This window comes from Sceloporus undulatus, chromosome 4 (assembly GCF_019175285.1).
Source record: "Sceloporus undulatus isolate JIND9_A2432 ecotype Alabama chromosome 4, SceUnd_v1.1, whole genome shotgun sequence".
NCBI classification, from domain to species: domain Eukaryota; kingdom Metazoa; phylum Chordata; class Lepidosauria; order Squamata; family Phrynosomatidae; genus Sceloporus; species Sceloporus undulatus.
The window spans coordinates 182,009,176-182,034,365 of record NC_056525.1 but is presented as its reverse complement, the minus strand read 5'-3'; the positions used below and the strand labels follow the sequence as shown (position 1 = coordinate 182,034,365).

Genomic DNA, 25,190 nt, shown 5'->3' with positions numbered 1-25,190 from the left:
AGGTATGATACACTGAAGTGAAGAAACAGAGACAGTGGTGCAAAATTTATTTGGAGTAAGTCAATAATATGTTAAGTTAATCATTATAAACTAATTCAGTGGCATTTACAATCCTACATTTATAGATTTTTAATGAACGATCCTGTCACAGTCATCTTCTGAGAATGTATATTTGTTTCCACAGAAAATATGTCAAGGTGGGAAAAGATTGATTCAAAGCTGTTGAATTAGTCATATTAAAAAGTCATAATATTATATATATCATACAAAAGGTATGTATTAACATTCCATATCTTATGTGCTTCTCCCTATAAATTCTGAGGTATTGTCCTATCTGATATGATTGGTATGAAATAGCAGACAATTTAATACGCAGAAAATAAAGAGAATTTAAGTCATGGAGACCTCCCCTTCTTTTTCTGTGGTTCTGGTAATTCAGGAAATCATGGCTGCCTGCATCTACACTGTGGTTTGACATCACTTTTAACTGCCATGGCTCAATGCTATGGAATTCTGAGAATTATTTTGTGAGACATTTAGCCTTCTCTGTCAGAGATGTCTGGTGCCAACAAAAACTACATTTCCCAGAATTCCATAACATTAAGCCAAGGCAGTTATAAGTGGTGTCAAACTGGACTATTGCTGCAGTGCGGATGCAGCCCATGCATTGAATATAAGAGAAATAAACAATTTTGAGGTTTTATTCCAGTATCCCATATTGGAGGGTAGTTCTCTGACAAATATTTATAACAGGAAACCTTTATGGAACTTCAGAATTGTATGTGATTTAGAACCAAGTAAAACCCAGGGAGGTTTAGCCCTCAAAAGCAGAGGCTTTTTTTTTGTTTAGTTTGTTTTTCATGCCAATCAGAAAGTGTTGACAATAATTAACAAAGATCTCATTGAAATTTGCTGGACAAAGTCGAAGTGCTTCTCATTGCTGGAGAAAGAAGCTGCGCCACTGCTGTGCAATTGTGTTCCTCATGCAGGTTTACTTTGGAGCTGCTGGAAAGAATAGCAGGCAGGCGCCTTACTCTTTCAACAGTAATATATGACCAAATCCAAAGTTCAAGAAGCAGGAAGGAAGGAAACCAAGGCCTGGCCTACAATATCTACATTCCCCTTTGTTTTGTTCATTTAATTCATTCTCTCCTCAGCTGCCTAAGTGTGCACTCACTCTCCACATTTGCGGCTTTGACTTTTGTGGATTTGTTTATTCATAGATTTTATTAATATGTTCTGTCTAGGAATACCTAGGTCCTCCAGCGCAAGTCTATGGTCAACTTTAACCAAAAGTCGCACCGAAGGGCCTAAAGAATAATAATAATAATAATAATAATAATAATAATAATAATAATAATAATAATAATAATAATAATAATATCCCGCCTCTTCCCTTTTGGGGATTGAGGCGGGTAACAACAGAACTTAATTAATTTCACTAGGCATTTGTAGCTCCTAGAGTGCAATTCTATGGTCAATGTTTGGCAGATGTTGACTACAGAGATGCGCTGGAGGACCTAGAGATTCCTGGAGCAGTGTTCTCTCAGTTAAAAACACAGTGTTTTTCTAATCTGTGGTTTTTCCACATTCACGGGGGTCCTGTGCCTCAAACCATTACACTATCTTTTCCTCACTAGATGTCTGCTTTTGCAGAACTTCCCAAAAGATAGGAAAACAGGGTGCAAACAAGCAGTAGCACAACACAACAAAGAGAGGAGGGTGCAAAGCAATGGTGAAAGCCACTTTCTCTAGGCAAAAGAGAGTGACAGGTTGATGGGGCAAAGTCCTTGTCATTGTTGCCACCTTTCTCTCCATTATCTTTTTCTCTGTGCCCTTTTGTTATTACTCTGCACCTTCCCCCGGTGCCCTGTTAACACTTTCTTTGCACTGCAATCTCGGTTTTGTAGCATGGTGAGGGACTTAGGGTGTATCCACACTGCAGAAATAAATAGGTTTGACACCACTTTAATTGCCATGACTCCTCTACAGAATCAAGGGATGTGTAGTTTGGTGAGGCACCAGACGTCTCTGAAAAACCAGGCTCAGTACCTCACCAGTCTCCAAATCCCACGATTCTGTAGTCATGACAGGAAAGTGGTGTTGAACTGCTTTATTTCTGTAGTTTGGAAACCAAGTAAGACAGATGTAATGTATTCCTCTGGAGGTCAGTTTCTTAGGGACCCAGGAAGAGGAACTGAAAAGTGTATGCCTTGAAAACTATAGTTCAGGGGTGCACTAGACCTCTCTAGTGAGGAAAAAAATTCAATCTCACAAAACTACAAATCCCACTATAATATGCAGGATTCCTTATCACACAGCCGTGGCATTTTAAGTGGAATCAGATTGACACAAGTGTGTAATACAGTATAGATATGGAGTCTACGGTACAAAATACACTTCAAAAACAATCCAGTTTGAGACCACATTAACTAGCCTGGCTCGATGCTGGGGAATTCTGGGAAATGTAGTTCTGTGGGACATTCAGCCTTCTCTGCTAGAGGGCTCTGGTGCCACAACAAATCACAATTCCCTAGCACTGGGCCAGGTAACTTTAAATCAATCTCAAACTAGGTTATTTCTTCAGTGTGTTTTGGACCTATGTAACTGAAGCCGTTTTGCACCCGAAATTATCATTCCACATTACAAACATCCTTCCAGACAAAGAATCTGGTGTAATATAAGAAATGAAGCTGCTCAGGGTTTTTCAGGACTCTAGCTGAATATAGAGTGAAAAGGAACTTTGCTCCTGCTTAGGAACACTCTTTTACAAGCAATTGTAAAGGAAAGACAGCTGACGTGCATCAAAACAAGCACATCCGAGTGTATAAAATATGAAGTAATGGTCAACAGGGATTGGGTGGAGAGCTTAGCAAAAACAAATGTTTAAAAAACATGGCCTAGAGCAGGATCAAACCAATGGCCTTCGTGTTACTGTATTAACATGAAACTTTAAACCAGTAGTAGTCAGGCTTTATCTTCAGCGCAGCCTTGACAGAATCCGGTGTGTTGTGTGTTGTTTGCCTTCAAGTCTTTTCAGGGTAAAGCTATCACAGGTTTTTCTTGGCAGGTTTCATCAGAGGGGGCTTGCCATTGCCATCCTCTGCGGTTGAGAGAGTGTGACTTGCCCAAGGTCCGCCAGTGGGTTTCATGACAGAGACCAACCACTCACAAAATTGTAGTGCAAGGGCAAAGTGAGTCATAAAATGGCAGCGCCTGAAGGCAGAGTTTGTCATTATTCACTGGTGTTAATTGTATAATGTATTTATATTTAGTCTGCCATTGGAAGTTGCTAGATTCTTCGCCACTGTGATTTTATGATATAGCAAGTAGTTCCACCATTCAGCTTTCTTGAAGTTAAGCAACAATATGCTAGAGCTCTTAACTTTCAGGCAGGTTATTGTAAACCTCAGGAAAAATTGCCTCAGAATATAAATTACAACTCCCCTCAAGGGAGAGGTTCAGCAGAAGGAAAGCCATGGCAGCTGAATAGTAGAACTGAAGGGTTCAAGTACTTAGGTCTATTACTGAGAACATGCCTATAGGATAGATTGCAACTAAACATAGAGGTCCATCTTCCTGTCGTCCACAAATTGCTTCTCTTTTGTGGAAACTTTTTAATTCTCCTCAAATACAACAGAACACATTTACTGTATATACTCATGTGTAAGTTTAGAAATGTAGGTTAAAAAATTGACCCCCCCAAAAAACCCTGAGTCTACTTATCCATGGGTCAAAATAGAGTAAATGAAAAATATAGGAAAAATCCAGTATAAAAACAACTGCAAAATATAAGCTTTGTGTTTAAAATAATATTAATTTTTATTTTATGTCTATTTCTGCTCTGCCCCAAGACTTCTTATCACTTTTCCTTCCTCTCTCCCCAAATGCTCACCCTAATAATTGATACATTTTCTCATACAGGGGTGACCGTTGTTGCTGTGTGACTAGTGGTTTTATGGCTATTCCCCCCTGAAGCTGCTCCAAGTTTTACAAGAGCTCCTCCAGTGCTGAATCTCTGTTGGGATAAGGTAAAACACAAGGAAAGCTCACAAACTACTCCGAGCAGCTGTGGGGAAAGTGGATTGACTGTCCTGATTTCATCTCTACTTGCTAATTTGTTGTTTGTTGTTAATCACCCTCAAGTTGATCTTGATTCATGGCACCCCTGTGGATGAAACATCTCCAAGACTTTCTATCTTCCACTGTTCGCTTAGGTCCTGTAAATTCATGCCCATGAGCTTAGCCACATTTATTCCCATACTGTCCTTTCCCTCTTAGCTACTCCATAAATTCTTAATGAACATACTCCCAGAGAGATAACAGGATAAAACATGTTTTTTAAAAAGCCACAAACATATTACACTATTATGAAGGAAAAGTGTAATCTAGACCTTCCCACTGACAAAGGACACCGTTTTCTTGAGAGACATACATGTTACAAATGGAGTGATCACTTAGCCAATAATTAACCTAATTCAAAGAATACTGTTAGAGGCAACTTCTTAAATTTTAAACCTGTAGAAATAAGCAATGTTTTTACCCTTTGAGTTTCATTCTTGACCCAGACTACCATGAAAGCTACCTCTTCCACACTACCAAATCTGAAATTAACTACAGTAATTGTTTTCTGATCAACAGAAGACATCTCTCCCTGCCCCCCTTCTCAATTTCTGGTTAAAATGGCAGAATGCAATGTGTTTGACTCAGACATAATATAAAGCCATGACTGTGATCCTATAATATTTATATCCCTTGGAGTGTAGTGGAGTCTCCTTTCTTGGAGGTCTTTAAACAGAGGCTTGATGGCTATCTGTCGGGGATGCTTTGATTGAAAGTTCCTGCATGGCAGAATGGGGTTAGACTGGATGGCCCTTGTGGTCCCTTCCAACTCTACGATTCTATGATTCGATATCTGAAAGTATAAATCTAGTGCAAATGTTAAAATCTTACGCACATTTACCCAAACATATGTTTAATTTGAATAAAATAAGACTTCTAAAAATAAATGAATAAAACTGGGCTTCTGCCCAAACAGTTCAGAGAAACATGTGCAATAACTTATTTACTTTACTTTTACTAATGCATTTATTTTAAGGCAATCCATGTTTAGGCACAGAATAAGCCAAACAAAATGTCCTAATTCATTTTTCCTATCTCTTTTTTTGGACATAGAATATGGACATTTCTCTGAAATTGTTTGACAATTAAATTAAAATCATGTTTAAAATCTGCTGTTCATAATTTTATTTTTATGAATAAGTGCTGCCCAAATGGGACCTGCAACAAAATGTTGTGTATTCTCACACTTTAAAAATGCTCCCCAATGTGGCTTTTGTAGCACAATCTTACTGGTTTTATTTTTTAATTAATTTTTTTTAAAAAAATAGAGTTTATGTGTCCAGAGAAAATGTTCATCCAAATCTAATGCTTGTGTGTTTTTGTAGAGCTACTTCCATCTTTATTCTTACCATCAAAAATCTGTTGAATAGGTGGAAAGTGAAATTGCAGCTGTCTTTTTGCTGTTGTGAATAGGAAAATTAAGGCAAGGTGGCAGGAGTTTTCCCTTGAAAGGTGAATAGTATGTTAAGAATGCTCCTTTCTCTTTCCTGTTTTTCCAGCTGCAGAACCATTTTCTCTCCTTTCCCCGATTAGCTTGATCTTGATGAGCTTCATGACTAGTTCCTTGAGGAATGTCTGGAAAAAACTGTCCTTAATCTCCATGTGTGTGCGTATGTGTGTTGTGTGTCTTCAAGTCATTTCCAGTTTATGGAGACCCTAAAATGAACCTATCTTGTATATTTGTTTACAGGAAGTTTGTCATTGCCTTCCTCTGAGGCTCAGGCCATGTAACTTGACCAAGATTACTCAGTGGGTTTCATAGCTGAGCTGAAAATTGAACCCTTGGTCTCCAGAGTCATAGTCCAACATCCAAACCACAGCTCCACGCTGGCTCTCCTTAATACTCATATTTTAGTTTAATCCGGAGCTTCATCTACATGCCTGAGTTTTAAAAATGATTATCTGCATTTTTTGTGGCTACTTAATTGTTATACTGAAAGCAGCATCACTTACCACCAAGGAAATTCATTCCATTCTTTTAGGCACAATCTGATGGGATAAAATACTTATCTGTTGCAGCTTTTCATGGTCTTATTCTATCCCTTTGGGTGGGAGGCAATTCCAAAATGCTCACTCTACTACAAAACTCATATTTGCACCCAGCTGCACTATATAGCTAAATATCAAGGGGCCAGTTCTTGAGAGCAAGAATGGGAAAGTCCTCATTTTCCCACCTATTCAGCCATCTAGAGCTCCAGGACCTATCTCCTAAATCCAGGAATGGCCAGAAACTTCCATATTAATCATGCAATGATTGCTATTGAGGTTTTATTCCAGACTATCCAAGGTACTGAATCCTATCCCACAATAAGTTTATTTTTTACTTATTTTGTTTATTTTGTTTTATTTATATCCCACCTTTCTCCTGGTACAAGACCCAAGCACCTTAAAAAAATACAATTTTTAAAACTCTTAATGTAAAAATTAAAATACAATTAAGCTAGCCAATTTTAAAATGTAAGTTAAAAACATCATTAAAGGGCATTTAGAACATGATGAAATAAAAAATACTATACCCTATCCCCATTAAAAGCTCTGTCTATTGTCACCAAAAAATATCTTCACTCGTTGACAAAAAAGAGCAGGGAGGGGACAAGCTGGACCTGCCATAGAAGGGAATGGCATAGCATGGGAACAGCCATGGAGAAGGCCCTCTCTTGAGTCCTGTGAAGGTGGTGGGACTGAAAGAAAGCCCTCCCATCCAGATCTTAAGGCATTTGCTGGTTTATATAAGGAGATTATAGTCTTTCAAATAGTCTGGACCCAAGCTCTGTAGGGATTTATATGTCAAAACCATCCCTTTGAATTCTGCCTGGAACAAACTGGTACCCAATGTAGCTGTTTCAACAGAGTGCCCACGTGATTCCTGTATCCAGCCTCAGCCTCAGTCAATAGCCTAGCCACAGCATTTTGGACCTTCTGTAGTTTCCAAACAGTCTCCAAAGGCATCCCCACATAGTACAGTAGTCCAAATGGGATGTAATCAAGGCATATATCACCATGGCCAGATCCAAATTCTCCAGGAATGAGAGCAGTTAGTGTGCACTCCTGACCACAGCTAAAACTAGTTATCCAGGTTTAGATCTGAGACCATAAGCACACGCAAGCTATGGATCTGAGATTTCAGGGGCAGTGCATAGTGGATGCTGATCTGGTGGATCCAAGCTGATTCCAGCCAAACCAGTCCTTATGCCAGTCTTAAAAGAACTGCTGTTTGCAGCAGTTTTTTTCCAGAAACTGCACCACACAGCTAGTAGCCTGGACTACATGCCCCCTTACGTCCTGCTGCTGCCATTCTTTTTGAAGCTCCCTGCTGTGGCCTTTGACATCTGAAGGGGATGCCTAGCCACGTGGGTGAAGTCAGGTAGCCTGCTTTTACCCTTATGGGCTGTAGTGGAGGCCTTCACAGATAACGGCAGCAGCAATGGGCAAGGTAGCAGCAGTGACATGCAATGTACATGCATCTGAAAACCCACTCATAGCTGTGATAACCATGATGAGTATTGGGGTAAAGAATAGACCAAATTGGTGGGCAGATGCCACGGGGTTGTCCAGTGGTATCCTTCCTATTCATTTTGCCCAGCAGAGAGACACCCCAAAAAGATACCGTGGTCAGGATCATGGAGAACAACTTTAATGTCTTGAGTAAAATACAGAATGGATTCATAACACCATTGATATGCTCTGCTCACCTCTGCCCAAATTCCAGTCTGTCTTTTAAGATACAAAGGAGGATATCACATGGGACGGGAGGCTCTCAATTTCAAAAGAGAAGATAGCGAGGTCAATTAAAAAATTTGCGCAATTACATGATTACTTATCACACCTTATATTTGCTGTAATGGCCTCCCCATATGCGACCCAGATTCTGTGTGAAGTAAACCATCACAACGGTGGGTTCATAATTGCGAATTGGCACACTTGCACATGTTCAGTGAGACTCCAGATGACTGGAGCATATTTAGCATATTTAGGTGAGTGAGAGGAACCAAGGAACCCCACAATTTACAAAAGAGGTTGGGGGGCGGGAAGAATGGTTGAAAGAACATACTCTATTCACGTTAAAATGAGCATATATTCACTCTATTCACGTTAAAATGAGCATATATATTTGTGAATATAATGGTTATCCAATAGCTCCGGGTCCATGCCTCTTAATTAGCAGGCAGCAGCCCCCCCTCAGCAATGCTGAAGGACAAGCGGAAGCAAAATTGAAGTGGAATTGCAGCGTGGCTTCATGGGAAACCCCCCCTTCTGGATTGGGGGGGAAACCAGGAACAAAGGAGACATGCACATCACACCAAACAACAGCGCACTGAGTGTGACGTTGCCTAGGAATAGGGTTTGTGACTTTGCTAGTTCACTGAATTTACTTAACTGTGGATTGATGCACCAATAATGTGAATACGCATGATTGCATTCAGGATGACACTGGATTATACTTCCAATTTCAGTCGTGTGATATCCTCCAAGGATTTGAACAGTAACTTACTTCATCTTCCCTCCCATATACAGCTTCCTGCATATTTGACTTATCATCATCCGACACCTCATTTGAGAACATTGTATAATAGATCATTCTCAAACTACTTTTTATTATTTTAATGTTAATTTACAGATATTTATTTCTGCATGCTTAGGGAGTCACTCGTGTATGATCTTATTTTTGCAAGGCTTTTTTTTCTTCAAATGAATTGACAAGCATCTATCCACATCAAAACGATGAGAGAAAATTATTAGAAGGGAGCACTTGTAATTCTGATAAGTTTTTGCCTTATACAGTAACTCTATATCGTTGCTAATAACTTTTATCCCTTATATCAGGTTGTTCTGTTGCACTTAACAAAGCAACATGGGTGATGTTAGGCGCCAGTCTTTGTTTTTCATCAGTCTGCCTGAGCTGCAAAAACTCTGTGCTGTGAAGGTTATAGTGAGTTCTCAACTGGCAGCAACTGAGATTAGAACAGCACAAAGGAAGATGTGCAGGTAATGAAAATATGCTTATTATATATTTGATATTAGACTACCCTCAATGTAGTTCTTAGTAGATGCAAGTTTTTAAAAAGATATTTGTGAACAACATTATGTATTATAAGTTCTGTCTTATTGTTAACTCACATGCATCAAGATAATCATCTCTGGATAGGACACATCCTGCACTAGTGGTGTTTGTTGAGACACCAGAACTGACTGCTTTTATTCTAGACTTAAAGGTATGTCATGACTGAGAGGGAGTTGTTATGGCTCAAAGTCTAATACCCCTTGCTCCCAGTGAGCCTTTATGTGCCAATAACAACCCAAATTTTAACAAGAGAGTTGAGTGCAGGTAGCACTCTATACATTTGTCACTGAAGCCAACCTAGTTAATAATGAATGGACCTGACTAGAGTTTTAACACCCAATATAAAACTTGAGGTCTGTTTCAGCATTACAAAATGTGATATTACAGTTGCAACATCACAATAAACATCATTTTGAATGGGTGTTTTCAACAAGTCAACTGTATCTGAAACTTACAGTCTATCCTGAGACAGTGTAAAGTGAAGATGAAAATGTCAACAAGGATCCTTTGGGGGGCTTCCTAATAGGGAATCTCAACATTGACTTTTAGTTTCAATTTAAATTTAAAAAATAATTGAAAAGTCTAAGTGAAACATCTCAGCTTTAAAAAAAATTCTATTGTGGGATGGTAGAATTTGAATGCAGAATGAGGTATTACCATTTTTAAATAAGAAACCGGCATTGCTGGGATTTTGTATGTATCGGTTTATTTAATGTTTTTCACTAATAGCTGCAGTAAAATGTGCAAGATTGAAAATCACTTGTGTTGTGAACGCTCCAGGCCTGCTGAAAACCAGCCAATTTTGTGTGTTTTTTTAAAAATATTTTTGTTGTTTTGTATTTGGCATTTTAATGACCATTTGCACCTTGAGATTTTTTTTTATGGCAAGATATGTATAAATGTTATAAATAAATACTGTAGATACAAATATAGCTGTGGGAACAGTCTGATTCCTTAAATCTGGTAAGAAATATCCAGCCATAAAGCATAAAACGTTCTGAGTATGTTTGCTCAGAAATAAGTATGGTTACTCCAAAGTTCAATGCAACTTAGACCCGGGCATGGCATTTACATGATGCACTCCCTGGAGTGCCCAGAAGCTGCCCTGGAGCCATGCCGGGGTTGTCTAAGGCAGCCTGAAACTGGCCCTAATAGGAGCAGCTCTTTTCTGCTCCTTGCCATGGTCCATTTTGGACCTAGGCAGGAGGCACCTTTCGGGCCATGGCATTTGTTTGGTGTGGCCCTGGAGCAATTGGGCTGGGAGTGGCTTCTGGCTGCTCCTGGATGTCTGTGTATCTCACCCCTTACTTCTGAGTAAGTGTATTTAGGACTGTAGTCTTAGTATAAAATCATGAAAATCAGTGACAATCTTTTAATATTTTATCTAGGCGACTTGTATTTCTGTATCAAGAAGTCTTCGCTTCACCTGTTCCTGGTACATTGAATGAAATTTCTGCAATTATGCCGGTCAGTATGGCAAGGGAACAAGTTCTGTTTCCATTTAATATGTGGCCCCACAGAACACCTTCACCTTGGCTCCAAATATTTTTTTTTCTTATAAAAGAAAAGTAAGTCAGGACATGGCTGCATATTTAAATTTAGTTGTAAGGTTTTGACCCAGAATTGTCTCTATTGACACGGACAAGGGATCAGTCCCCCACTTGCTATTCAGTATATACCTGGAGAGTGCAGCCAACTCCTCCTAGTCCAGTTTCATCCAGCCTCACTGTTGCAGTACACTTACTACTGAATTTGCTATGAGAGCCATAAGAAGTTAAGGACACTGATCAGAGAGTACTTTTTTACCGTTTAAAGCCACCCACCCAGGTCTTCTCTCCCAGCTCTTGCAGTATCCTGCTGCCATCTTTCTAAGTTTTGGAAGTTCCAGTTGGTGCCCTAGTGCATATTCTCAAATTATCACCACTTTGCAGACAACAGATACAGCAAGTATAGGCAATCCTCCCCATCCCTTTCCCTTTCCCTTTCCCTTATGAGTCCTACTGTAATTTTATTCTTCTCTTGAGGTCTTCAGAAGGCAAAAAAACACTGCTTGGTCATGCTGTTCATCATCTCTTTCTGGAATTACTACCCTATTATATTTTTCCTGAGAACTTAATTGTCTCCATTGCTATCTGGGTATCTTTTGAAAGCAGTCCCCTTCATAGACTAAATTATTTTAATTATATCAGTGTTTGATTGATATCAGTGTATATTGATTAGTATGCTAGTACTAGACTAACTCCTTTAGACCTACATCAAAATATCCTGCTGTCGAGTAGGACCAAGGTCATACTAGAAGAGGATCCTCATTTGAGCTAAATTCCCACAAACATTCATGTTCTAGAACAAGCATAGCAACAATGTTTGTCCAAAATTTCTTGAATAAGATGTTGGAATTCTTTACAAATGTAATTTGGACAAACATTGCTGCTATGCTTGTTCTAAAATATGAATGCTTGTGGGAATTTAGCTCAAACGAGGACCCTCTTCTATTATGGATAAAAGAAACAGGGGCATATCAACATGGGCCAAATGAAGCAATTTCTCCCCATCCTCATAGTGACCTGTCGGCATGATAGAAGACGAAATCCCTGATTTGAGTGTGAACTGTCTTCGCAATGAACGTTCAGTCCCACACTGAGTCCATGTTATACGAGTCATAAATCAGTTTAAAATAACTGACCTTTTGCTCTGGATCTTGCAGGAAAACCTGGAGCACTCCATAGTGGTTCTGGACCACTGTCTTCACATGCATCCTGCTGTTTCACCAAGTGCCACTACCACTGGTGCTAGTCCAGCACATGCTAGTATTGGGTACCTTTTTTTTTCTGATTTCAGAGGGAGTGATTTATGCCAGTGGTGGCAGCAGCTGATGACACATTAGGATACTTGTGTAGACAGTCACCTGGTGTTGCTACAGTGTGGAGGTAATGGGTAATCCAGGATAACTCTAGAGCCCAATACTCCAGGAGCAGCCTGGAGTATTCTGGCCAGTGTAGATGAGCTGCAGGTAGCACTGTGTTAGTGAGGCATTTCAAGAGGGAGAGCATGGCAACTTGGTAGCCTGATGATATGGGTGGCATGCCTCACCTTCCATGTGGACTCTGATGTCTCATGTAACTCAAGGAAGAACATATTAGCTGCCTTTGAATCCCTTTATTTCTGAAGCTTCATGTAAAGCAGCTAAGGCCCTTGTCAGCACTAAATGTACCATCCACCTATGGAAAGTTCTTGTCTCAAACCCACAAGGGACTTCACTGCCATGCTGTAATAAATATAGTTCCTTCCAGCTTCTCATGTGTTTAGGAGCATTGTAAACTAGAAATGCAGGACAGTTTGTTCTGTTTCCAGGAATGGGCAATGGTCATGAAACAAGGGCAGCCAATGGATCCATTCCAGAGGGGTAGTGAATCCACTCTTGACCCTTCTTACATCTACTTTACAAGAGAAGGAGCCCTCTCTCCATGGCAACTAACATCCTCCAGCCTGGGGGAAGTGAAGGGGCGGGAAGGGGCCAATTTTGAATTTTTATTGTATTCTGTATGTATTTTTATTACTGTAACCCGCTCGGATTCCTTGTGATTGGGCGGGCTATAAATAAATAATTTATTATTATTACTTTGAGTTGTATAAGAATTCTCCAGGTGTTGGAGTGATAGAGGTTAATTACCATCATTGCTGTCATGCACCTCAGACCAATGTGGGAGAAGAGATAGTAAAATGAAGACTGAATTTACCTCCCCTGTAGCAGTGAATCTACTGGCTGACAAACCAAATAGCAGTTTGGTTTCCAAACTAAAGAGGAGTTCAGTGATGATTTCGGATCTCCAAAACATAAAATTATTCTAATTTAAGTGTTCTTGTTTTTTGTTTTGTTTTTTTTTAGATACCTTTTTACAAATCTGGAAAATTTCAAGCTTACATAGAGAAACACAGAGCTACAGTAAGTGATGGGAAATTATTGTTCATTTGTTCAAAATACAGCATTATCAACCTAATGGTTGTTTTTAATCACTATTCCAGTACCTGGTAGGTTTGTGAATTTAGGGGTCCTTCCTAGCCCACTCTGCAGAATGCATGCTGACGGTGTGTCCTCCATGTGGACTATTGCTTCTTCCAAACTAATTTAGTGTTGGGCCCAGTTTCCCCATACTGCAGCAGTGTTCTCCACATTTCTCTCTTTCTTTGAAGTCTGTGTATGGATTCGGGACTCATATTTTGAGACATGGAATCCTTTTCTTTATATATACTTGCTTACCTAGGTCTTGCACTCCATTTGTAGACCTGGAGTTCAGCTTGAAATGATGACACAGTATTTATACAGGTTCTGACAATACAAACTTCAGCAACATGCCCTTCTTCCTATTTTGTTATTATTCTTTAGTGCAAGTTTTGTGCAAGATACTCCTTTTGTGAATGTGCCCAACCATCTGTTTGCGTTTGTGTAAGATCTGCAAAGAGAGTGGCAAAAAAATGGCAAGCTAATGTAATTCCATGTCATGCATCTTGAATTTATTTTTGATTCCTGCCTAAACATGAATTCTCTGTTTAGACAAACAAACCACTACTGTATATTATAGCATTGGTTTTTTTTGAGTGCAAAAGGACAATGGTGATGCTTCCTAGCTAGGTGGTTGTGTGGGCTGTCACTCATCTGCACCCACTCTTCGGGAACAAGAGAACACTTTTAATCACAATTTACTTTTCTACTTCTTATTGACAATCCATTGCTATGGCATCCTGAAATATTTTCTTTTCCTTTGCTGCTCTGTTAAAACACTTGACAGCCAGGCAAAATAAACAGGTGTGGTTGAACAAACAACTTCTGTTAAACAGTACCTGTATGTAAAATGAACAAAATGAGCTTATGTTTGCATAAGCCTATGTTACCATTTCATATTCATTTTACTTCATGTTTCAACACATTACCTCAAATATACTCCTAATCTACCATATATACTTGTGTAAAAGGTCAACTCACGTATAAATCGAGGGCAGGTTTAGGGGCCCAAATTATGGATTTTGATATAACCTGTGGATAAGTCGAGGGTAGAATTTAGGGGCATGTAACAAAGGATGCAAAAGATGAAACAAAGGAAAACAGTGCCAAAGAACATAGGAAATTCCAGCAGACATAACTATTATTTCTCTTCTTAATAGCCTGATGAACAAGGAGGGAATTATGGTAAATGGTGGCTGTGCAATGTGTGGGGAAGGCAACCAGGTGTGGGCAGGGCTAAGAAAATGTGTACATGTAAAGGCAAGAATTAAAGTACAGTGTTTTATTTTTTTGTTAGTTTGTTTGCACAGGGGCCATGCTAATCTTCTCTGTATCGTTCCAATTTTAGTATATGTGCTGCCAAAACAAGCACACAGTATTAACTATTATCAAAAAAAGGAACCATTCCCTTCTCTGAATAGAGTGAGAGCTTAGTCTGTCCTGGGAGAACTGGAAAGAAGCACTGCCCTCCTCTTCTCTCTTGGCACTCCACCGCCGTTTTCCTGCTCAAGCATTCAAAAAGTCCAGAAGCAATGCTGCAGTGGAAAGAGTGCAAGGAGCTGGTATTTCTTTTAGGTTTTCCTAAGCTCTCACCTTTCATTACTCTACTCAGAGAAGAAGATAGTTCCTGTTTTTATAAAAGTTCAGGTACAGTACTTACACTGACCTGTAGATGTCAACCCAGGTTTTGGAGGTTGTTTTTTTTTTTTTTTTGACTAAAATGTCTAGACTTAATTGTTGTTGTGTGCCTTCAAGTCGTTTCTGACTTTTGGCAACCCTAAGGCAAAACTATCAAGTGTTTTCTGGGGCTGAGTGTGTGAGGTTTGCCCAAGGTCACCCAGTGGGTTTGCATGGAACCAAACCCCGAGTTCCAGAGTCATTGTCCAATGCTCAAACCACTACACCATGCTGGCTCTAGATTTATACATGGATACATACTGTAGTCCATACCTAATCTACTCTCTACCTCTGTAGTCCCCAGAATGACTGACAGATCCTAACTGTCACTCTACAATGGTTCACTCTCCCTTTTCAGCCATCACATTTTCTCCAAACAATCCAACACACTCCTACTTTTTACTTCACTTATTCATTCATTAATTCCTCCTTCCTTGCCCAAATATTTTACCTTATTTAGTCTAAAATACCAACTTATAATACAACTCACTGTAATTGTACTATAATAAATGCTGTTCAGACATGTAGTCAAGTATCACATGGATAATCTTGAGAAAATCATTTTATCCCTTGAAATATGAAACATTAGGTTATGAACAATTAATTATAACTCTGTATTGCCCTCTTTCACTTTGCAACTGTAGTGGTATAACTGTGCTGCTGTTTATATGATTACATTTTAATTTACTTAGTAATGGTGTCCAAAATTGATTTGTGTATCTTATAAAATGTATTTTGTTGTTTTTGTTATGTGCCTTCAAAGTGTTTTCTGTCTTTTGGCGACCCTAAGGCAAATCTATCATGGGATTTTCTTGGCAAGATTTTGTCAGAAGGGGTTTGCCTTTACTTCCTTCTGAGGCTGAGAAAATGTGACTTTATCAGGATCACTCAGTGGGTTTCTATGGCCTAGCAGGGAATCAAACCCTGGTTTCTAGAGTTGCAGTCCAGCATTCAAACCAGTATGCCTCTGCACATCCATTTACAAATGCATGTGAAATAACTGAAGGTGAAAAGTCAAATATTACGCAATACAGTTTTCTTGTTGATTTTCTGGTTTTAAATGTCATCATTATGTAAGTGGTTGGACTGGTTTGGGTGCATTTGGACTAGTGCATTTTGTGAGACTTAGGCAGAATAACATTCAGTTGCTCAATGAGCAGATTGGAGATTATCTTTTTATCTTTTTAATGACAATAAGCTTAATCTTTGTATATTATTGCCTAATTAAATCCAGTCAACGATTCTTATATGCAGTATTAATCTAGTAAAACATAACCTTCTTAAAAGTTTAGGTGGTTTTGATTGTTGTAAATGGGTCTATCACTAGCTCTGTCCCTAAACATTTTAGATGATGATCAGGAATTTGCTAAGAAAAACTTTAATTTTCATTGATGGCTGTAGTCTTCATATATGACTTGCATAATATCTAGGATGAGACAGGAAGATACAGTTTTGATTGGAATCAGTTTACAGCCTGGGATTAGTCAGAACTGGAGCCTACAATAAAATGTTGCAGTGTGAACTGCTTCTCTTAAGGATTCAGGACAGGTAGACACACTTTCCTCAAAGACATTCCCATTACATTTCCCTTTCCCAGGTTTTCTGTCTCCTCTCTAGCAAAGGTTATCTGGGTCCATTGACCATAGTGGATGTTTATTCCTCACTAGATAGTTTTGGAGTTCACCCAAAAGATTTTTATCTTATTTTTATTGATTTGTACTTTGGTAATGTTTGGATTATCCTGTGCCTGTTGGTATTTACCTCTAGGTTATGCCATGGAAATTAGACAAAATATGAACCAAATTTCAATTCTGTAGTTATTTGATAGGAATTACAACTTTGAAATTCAGTTCATGTTTTAATTTTTATCCTATAACTTGCAATATTGTTAAGCTTTATTAGTCTGGCATTTTCTTGATCCTTACCTTATGAGACCTTGCTTACTATGAAACACTGCTTAATAATCTTTATCTTTTAACTGTCACCCCAAAAGGTAATATTTCCAATATATGTTAAACTGGCATCGAATTCACTTCACTTGTGTTGTTTAGCACTGCTAAACTGTATTATTAGCAGACAAATCTACTGTACTAGGTCATCCTGGAGAAAGCAAAGGAATGTGCTCCATGATTTATTTCTGAATGGGCAGCTATATGCATGGACTTTGATTTAACAAACCATATCTCTTGGCATGAATTTATTATGCTGCAGGACTAGGAAGAGCTCTGTTTGAGGGCCAGGCAATATAGGACAATAATTATACAATTGGCAGTCACTAGAGGAGGAGGATTTGGACTGAAGTTAGTGTGGCAGGAGAGAAGATTTAACCCTTTGCTACCTTATGGTCCCAGTTTAGACAGTGGCATCACTGGGGTTGGTGTCACCCTATGTGGTGTCTCTTACACACCCTATTGACTTCCTCCCATACCAAACCATACAGAATCCTTAGTAAAATAATTTTTGCATTAATATTACTCACAAATCATAATTATAATGTATCACGGAATGTAATGGTAATACCTGTGGCATAAACAATTTACACAATTAAAATTATACCTTTAAATTACAATATCATAAGCACATCCTAAATGTATTTATATATAGTTTCATGTAGTTAAAGTAAAATTTTGGTAAAATTTGATGTTTTAGAGCAAATTTTAAAAAGAATTAATTTGTTTTTACTTTTTTAAAAAAATAAAATTTTAAAATGGGCTTTTAAAGAAAAAATGTTCAATAAATAAAAAGGCATAATTTTAAAAATCATTGTTTATTTCTCTTCATAGATGGCAATGCCAGAGAGAGTTATTCCAGCTACCTTTCAAATCTGTCTTTCTTATACACTTATAGCCAAACTGGCTCCTAAATGGAACCAAGCTGGTCACCTCTTGATACAAGGTATATTTCTGAAATCTTTGACAATAACAATCCCAATCATGTTACAGTGACTATCGTGTATTTATATTTATAGTGTAAAATATTTCCCATATATTGCATATATTTTCATATTATCATTACTGTATTATTATTTTGTTCAGTGATTCTGAAGGTGTTCGAAGCACACAAAATTATTGAGAAATGTCTAGAATCTTTGTGATTTTTCATATTCTTCCTGAACTTGGATTGCAGTTAGATTGTCTCTATCCCTGTAAGTAGGTTAAGAAAGAACAGTGAAAAGGAATATATATGCTGACAGCTAACTGTATATTGTTAAGCTAGGCTACATAGCAGCATTTCTTCTTTCTCCATGAAGAACAGTGCAGCATTGTCTAGAACAGGAATAATTTCTTACATTTCATCAGTACCACACACAACCCATTGCTTACCTACCACTGGATATTGTAATTTCTGTTAAAATGGTGTTTGGTATTGGTATAGTATGTTTATAAGTAATAAAAACAGACTTATGGGACAATTTGGAGAAATTTAAGTGATGCAAAAATACTTAAATGTGCATTTCAGTTCCATTTAGTTTAAGGAATGTACACACATCATAAACAGTGGGTGAGATGTATAAAACTGTGTCTGGGCAGTTGTAATCCAGACTATAGAAAGGGCTCATGTCACTGTAAAACATACTGTATTTATAAACATTTCTCACACAGGAAAAATTAGCATGCCAAGTGGAAAGGTCTCTTGTCCAAATTTCTCTCTGACATACCGTACTCATTTTATGAGTGTACTGTATATATTGTAGTCATGAGTGTCATATAAACTTGGCTTTGCCATCACTGTGGTAATGTCTCATGTGCACTGTTTTCCTTTTCATTGCTAGAATGTATGGCAGACATGAAATACCCTTAACCAGAGATCACTCCCTTTGCCCTGCTACATGGCAGCAGTTACAAATTCTGAATTTCAAACTTTTAGGCATTCAGAAATATAAGTACACTTTTGCGGAGTGATATTTTGTGTGAAATCTTTCTAAAATTATGAAACAATGGGATTATTTTTGCATACATTTTGATTTTTAGTGGACTTCTAAGTATCACATGCTCTCCTTTCCCCTATACTACATAAGAAATATTTTTGATGCACATCTTTCAAAAGATCATCCTTTTCCAAAATGTTTTGTAAAGGCTTTGTAAAGGCCATAGTAAAAGGAAATTTTATAATGTGTACCAATTTCTTTTGCTAAGGGAAAGATTTTCTGTCACAACATGGAAAGCAAAATGCTGTTGGTGAGTATAATATTAATTAATGAAAATTTCTGTGGTTCTTTTCAATTTCAAATTATCGTGTTGATGTGCATGCATGCATCAATGGTTGATAAATAGTGAAATTATGTATGCACCAACTGTAGCATAGAGGACATCACAAGCTGAACATCTAGGCTTGCCGTACTGAAATCTGATGAAGATCCTTTATCTTTAAGCCTTGGCTCCTCAGTCACTATTTAAGTAGATAACACATGCACACATACATCACTGCCAAATAGCAGAGATCTAATGAAGAAGACAGCAGACCCATGTTTTTCTCATTTCAGCCTGTACAGAGATATCTAATGGTCTAGCCAGCCTCTTAAATGAGACCAAACAAGCAGACTCCCATCTGTAACAATGTATATAGCAATATGCCTCACTGACTTTCAGAAAGTTTATTTTTACAGGATGGGTGTGATAAAGACAACTATGTTTACACACTGGGCCCTCTACATTCACTGGGGTAAGGGTGCAGAACTCTCATAAAAGTGGGGAAATGACAAATAAAAAAAACACCTGAGAGAACAACTGTTTAGGAATCTCCTCCAGTGCAATTCTATGGTCAACATTTGCCAGAAGCTGACCATAGAATCATGCTGGAGGACCTACAAATGTAAGTGTTTTCTCTAGGAACTTCTTGGTTCTCCAGCATAACTCTATGATCAACTTCCAGCAGAATTGTGCTGGAGAACCTAGAGATTCCTAGAGAGAACATATTAATCAAATTTGCAAATAAGCATATCTACAAAAATCCACAAAAGTCAAATCTACAAATGTGGAAGGGCAACTGTACATTAAAGGCAGCAATGTCAACAGCACTATTTTGATGTGACCCTTAGATACTCTCTCTGCCGGGATACAAACCGCCGCTTTGCGGCGCTTCCCCGCCACCACTGTTTGCTCCACGCGGGAGCCGCAGCAGCCAAACCGCGCGACTCCCGCGCGGAGCAAAAAAGAAGCTCCATTTCGGAGCTTCTTCTTGCGGCGCACTGATGACGTCGCGAAGCGCCGCCGGCACATTCGCGACGTCATAGGCGCCACGACATGTCTGGACGCTATGCATCCAGTACGTAAAGATGGCGGCGCCCATGTAGAAGGGGCGCCGCCATCTTGTACGTATAGGATACGTACTAGGGTTAGGGGGGTGCGGAAGCACCGCCCCTTCCTAACCCTAGTACGTATCCTATACGTGCTATATGGCGGTTTGTATCCCGCCTCTGATTCAAAAGTCAGAGGAAGATTATACTGTATCACTTCAACCTCTCTGATATAATAGTTAGCAGGTCAACAACTGAGGTCTACAGCTGCAAGCAATGGGGCATTCCTTACACATGGATTCAAATTTCCTAATTGCTCAAAGTAGCTCCATATAACTCTTTAGTTAGTGAAAATGCTAGGGCCACACAGGAAAAGAATTATTTGCAATAGGGATTATATTACATTCATAGATTTGATAAATTGCCATAGCAAATAGTGTTTGTTGGATGTTTCATTTGAAATTAAGTATTAATGAGTTTGTTTCTGTATATTGTACATGTAGTGAAAAGAGACAGATTTATTGGATATTGTGGATTTTATTTCAGTTATGGACATCAATGTATTTGACGCTCAACTTTGCATTAGTGTTGCAGTTTGCACAATCCGGCTGCCTCCACCTAAGGTATAATAGAAATTCAATGTTTTTTTCTAGGCTTTATTGCAATTAAAGGCTGGTTCACATAGCTGGTATTGATTAATTCTAGAATTTTGGCCCTCCGCATGTACCAAACCTAAGATTCTTTTCACAATATGAAGGAGATCAACAGGTATTGGAAAATAAAGCATTTTATTCATCCAAGAAAAATACTACTTTGTCCCAAACAATATGTACTTATAAATTTTGTTTGTGCAATCTAAGCCGGGTTGGATAAATATTGTCAGAAGAGTTTATCTTCTTTTTTTTTTTCCTTTTTCAATACTAAAGCATTTGTACAAACATTCTGGATCCATACAGTAAATATCATTTAAAAGCTTGCATGACATGCCTGAAGTTTTAAAACAGTGGTTTTCATGGTGGGTTATGATGGGTTATGACCCATAGCATGAAATTATAGAAGTACGACCAACGTGTTCTTTGTTCATATTTTTTAAAAACATAGAAACAAAAGTGAATGATATGGCCATATGAGTGCTTAATTTTTAGTTTTACAGTATATGTTTAAAATGTATATTTATTTTATTGTAATAAAAATAGATTCACTATTTCTGGTTGGGTTACAGATCCATTTCAAGTCTGAAAAGCTTAAGGCTTGTGTAGAATGTAACAATTGTCTTAAATGTTAAGATTATTGTTTAATTTTAAATAATTATGCTCATATAATCATTGGCAAGCAAAGACATTTTTATTTAAGCAAGCTTTAATGGCTAAGCAGGGAAGGTTCACATGTATGTTTTATCTGTTTTTAAACTTTTGTATGATTTTAAAACTGTATTATAGTGTTTTAATGATGTGATTTTAGATTGTTTTAAAATCTTTTTTGGTAAATGTGTTTAATTTGTTGTTTTGGAAGCCTCCTTGGGCCCTGTCCTGGAGAAAGGCAGCATATAAATAAAGTAAATATAATAAATAATAAATAAATGATGAAGTTCTTGAAATTGATTTGCTGTTGTTCTCTGCCTCGATCCATGGGGAGAGGTGGGTAAGAAATAACAACAGCAACAATAATAATACTGAAATCATCACATGGACTTTATAGCATGCTTTTGTGATACTTTATCGAAGTTTTCCTATTTAAAGGTTGTGAAACTTTACTGTGCTCAGATTAGATCACATGTCAGCATGCCCCTCCATACCAACAGTCCCACTAGGCTCCTGTTTGCAAGGCAAAAGTGTGTGTGTGGGGGGGAGGGGGATTCAGCTTTCCCCATTTAAAAAAAATCATTTCATGGGAGTGAAATCATTAGGTCAGCTTATGAGGGTGTTTCCCTCTGTTGGGGAGCATGCAAAGGCTGACACCCAAAGTCACTACCATTCTTTGCTCACCATGTCCCTGTTCCTTTTCTTTCTCTCCAGCAACAAGAGTTACAACATGGTAGAGGTGACTAGGCAGAAGGGAAAGAGGATTCAAGACTGAAGATTGAAATAGACTGGCGGAAGGGGCAGCTTGAAGCTGCCCCTTCTGAAAACGGATTGGGGCCATGGCAACCGCATGCCGCAGGCCCAGTTCTGCTTGAAGAGCGACAAAGAACTGGTCTTTTTTCAGATGGCAAAAAGCTGGCTTTGCGGCTGTGCTGCAGCTGGAAGCTGGCTTCATGATGCTCTGCTGGTGTGTAGCTTGTAAATGCTGTGCTTCCAGGGCGTGATGAAGCCGCCCCTGTGTAAACGGCCAGGCAGCTTCCAGATGGCTCGGGAGCATGCAGCATATAAACACTGCAATCTGAAACTGGCCAAAAGGCAGCTTAACTTTCTGGTCTGTTCCAGCTCTGAGTCTCCTTCTCTAAGCCTGGAACTCTGGCCTGAATTCTATTGCTAATCCCAACTAGAATAGGACCTCTGAATATTGAGACTTGAAGGGGCTATTCACACTATGTTATTAACTAGTTTGCAAACTGGTTTAAAAGCGGGTCGTTCATACTTGCATCGGGTTTTCCCAAACCAAATTCAGAGGGCCCAGGTGAAAATCCCCCTTAATCTGGTTCTTTTTGAAACAGGGATTTCAATTTGTCTTTTCAAAAGAATCGTGGGGTTTTTTTATGAGCCGCAAATGGGAACTTGCTGTCAATTCAATTTGTAGCACAGGAAGGGAAGGGTTAATGTGCAGGGGATGGATCATGCCCACCCATTTGTTTTCTCCCTGCCAGACAAAGCCAGGGGGAGTTCTCCTGGGAAGATCCCATTAGAAGGTGCACTTTTAAAAATAAATAAATAAAATTTGACAGCTTATGCACATCTTTGCTATTGCATGGCCACAGAAGACAGCACCTTTAAATACTGGCATCATTGTTATGACAAGGGTGCACATGATTTGACTGACATTTTTTAAAAAAAGCCTAGCAGTGGGGGTGGGGGTTGGGGATCATTTTCCCCTCTTTCCTCAGAAATAAAACCACAACAGACTCAGCTCTGAAGTTGGTACAAACAAAGTTCTCACAAACATTTTATTTATACCCCACATTTAAACCAGTGGGGGTTTCTTGGTTGAGAGAGTATGATTCCCCGCAAGGCTAACCTATCCCAGGGTTTCTTGACAAGGTATCTTCAGAGAGGCTTGCCATCGCCATCCTCCAAGGCTGAGAGAGTTAAGTAAATGTAATTGATTCAATGCGTCCCTTATATTTGGATCTATGAATAGGATTTAAGTCTCTGTCTCCAGCCTTGTTGGGGAAAAGGATCTGATCTCTCCTGTGGTTCCTGGAATGCTGTCAAAGAACATTCCCCAAAACACTGTGTTAATTTTAGAATTAGTTCTTATTAAAGTACAGTGAATTCTACATATATGTTGGGTATCTATACTTACGGTGGGTCACTTATTTAAATACATGATACTTCCTTACTTTGAATGTTAATACATATACATTTGAAATATCTTTACACTGATTTTTTCCCTCTTTTTTAGCTAGAAGATTTTGATATTCCAACAAACACCATAAAGAAATTTGACAGTGACGACAATGCAGTCATTCAAAGATGTTCTATTTTAAGTAACTGGTGTTATGTTTTACCAAGGTATTTCTTTAATGTTTTGACAAGATATGTTACTGATATGAAATAAATTTATTAATATTTATTGAAACTTCAAAGAAAAATTCTTTATGGTCAAAGTAAAAGCAATGCTTAGTTTTATCTTTCTTAAAACAATTTTAAAAAACAGATAATTTTCAACAGCAGCATACAAATCCAATTTATGTTCATTTTTCATTTTGAAAACTGTGTTTCATGATTTTCCCCTCACACATGATTTTAATTTTTGCAGCTTTCCAAAAGAAAACAGTTGTTACAAATTAAGTTATGTTATGGTGGTGACATAGCTCACTAGCATAGTACCATCTGTCACAAAAGTTCTACTAGAGAACTATGTTTTTAACCAGATTACAGAATATGGGATTACTGTTTTTCTAGTCTCCCTTTCTTATCTCTGTACAGCATGAAAATGGGTCAGATCATAAACATCGGTCATGTCATTCCATCTGAGTCTCCTTTTCAATCATACAGTGAATTGAAGTTGCATTGGAAAAATCTGGTAAAGGAATGTAGTTGCCTTTTGTTTCCATTATTCATCATATACTATGCAAGAAATTATTTAACTGTGTAAATTTATGTATATATTTTGTCTTTAGTACGGTTATAGCCTGCCAGAGGATCCTCAGATGTATTGCAACATTTACTTCAAATTAATAGGGGAGCAATTCTTCACGTATCTTTTACATATTTTTAATCTATGTACTAATGGTTTGCATACTGATGAGTTTGTGGCTCCTATTTAAGGCCTTGTCTCAGTCCATTTGTACCCTGGGTTAGTTTCAGCATAAGTCTTCAGAGACGCACAAATGGTCTCAAGTCTAAGTGTCCAATGTGGGAAATTAGTGGCCTGGTTGCTTTATAGCAACCCCCACACTATCATTGGCAATCTCCATTATTACTAAATGAGAGTGCTCAATTCAGCAGATTGTACATTAGCACAAAAAATACAGATATGGACTTTATTTATGTTAGTTTGGAAATTCTTTATGAACATTCCCCAGTTGCCCCCCTACAAATAGAAACTAGACAAGAGCAGTCCTATGTAACTTCCATTAATTTAAGTGTGCCCAGTGGCAGGAGTGATGTAGTTTGCATCCCCTCTTCTTCACTTTCACATCGCTCATAAAAACATTACTTCTATTTATAAATTTTTCAAATAGTTATTTCAGTCCTTAACACCAATTCAGATATCCTATTAGCTGCATCAGGAGTCAACCAGTCCAGTTCTTCCCTAGAGTAGATTTGGAAGGTGTTTTAGATGCTTTTGCTACTGATGTGAAGACTATCATTCATACATGTGGGCTTTCTCTTAAGATGACAAATAAAGCACTATATGCCACAAATGAATTTACACGAGCATCTGTGCAGGTAAAAAAAAAGCACATACCTCTGATTGTTTCTGTTTATGTA

The 25,190-nt window shown here is 38.3% G+C and overlaps 1 protein-coding gene and 1 non-coding gene across 2 annotated transcripts in view; one reads left to right on the top strand and one right to left on the bottom strand.

Annotated features, from left to right (window-relative positions):
• Nucleotides 1-3,048: 3,048 nt before the first annotated feature.
• C4H18orf63 (chromosome 4 C18orf63 homolog) overlaps nucleotides 3,049-25,190 on the top strand; it is a 30,709-nt gene continuing 8,567 nt past the window's right edge. The window contains 12 exon segments of the mRNA XM_042466140.1: nucleotides 3,049-3,194; nucleotides 3,925-4,031; nucleotides 8,947-9,108; nucleotides 10,573-10,651; nucleotides 13,071-13,127; nucleotides 17,645-17,756; nucleotides 18,998-19,039; nucleotides 20,644-20,720; nucleotides 23,656-23,765; nucleotides 24,183-24,279; nucleotides 24,377-24,453; nucleotides 24,968-25,148. Coding sequence (XP_042322074.1) covers nucleotides 8,975-9,108; nucleotides 10,573-10,651; nucleotides 13,071-13,127; nucleotides 17,645-17,756; nucleotides 18,998-19,039; nucleotides 20,644-20,720; nucleotides 23,656-23,765; nucleotides 24,183-24,279; nucleotides 24,377-24,453; nucleotides 24,968-25,148 — 966 coding nt within the window. The 5' untranslated portion in view covers nucleotides 3,049-3,194; nucleotides 3,925-4,031; nucleotides 8,947-8,974.
• LOC121930206 lies at nucleotides 14,455-14,556 on the bottom strand. The gene has a single exon (XR_006103861.1). It is a non-coding gene; the product is annotated as a U6 spliceosomal RNA (small nuclear RNA).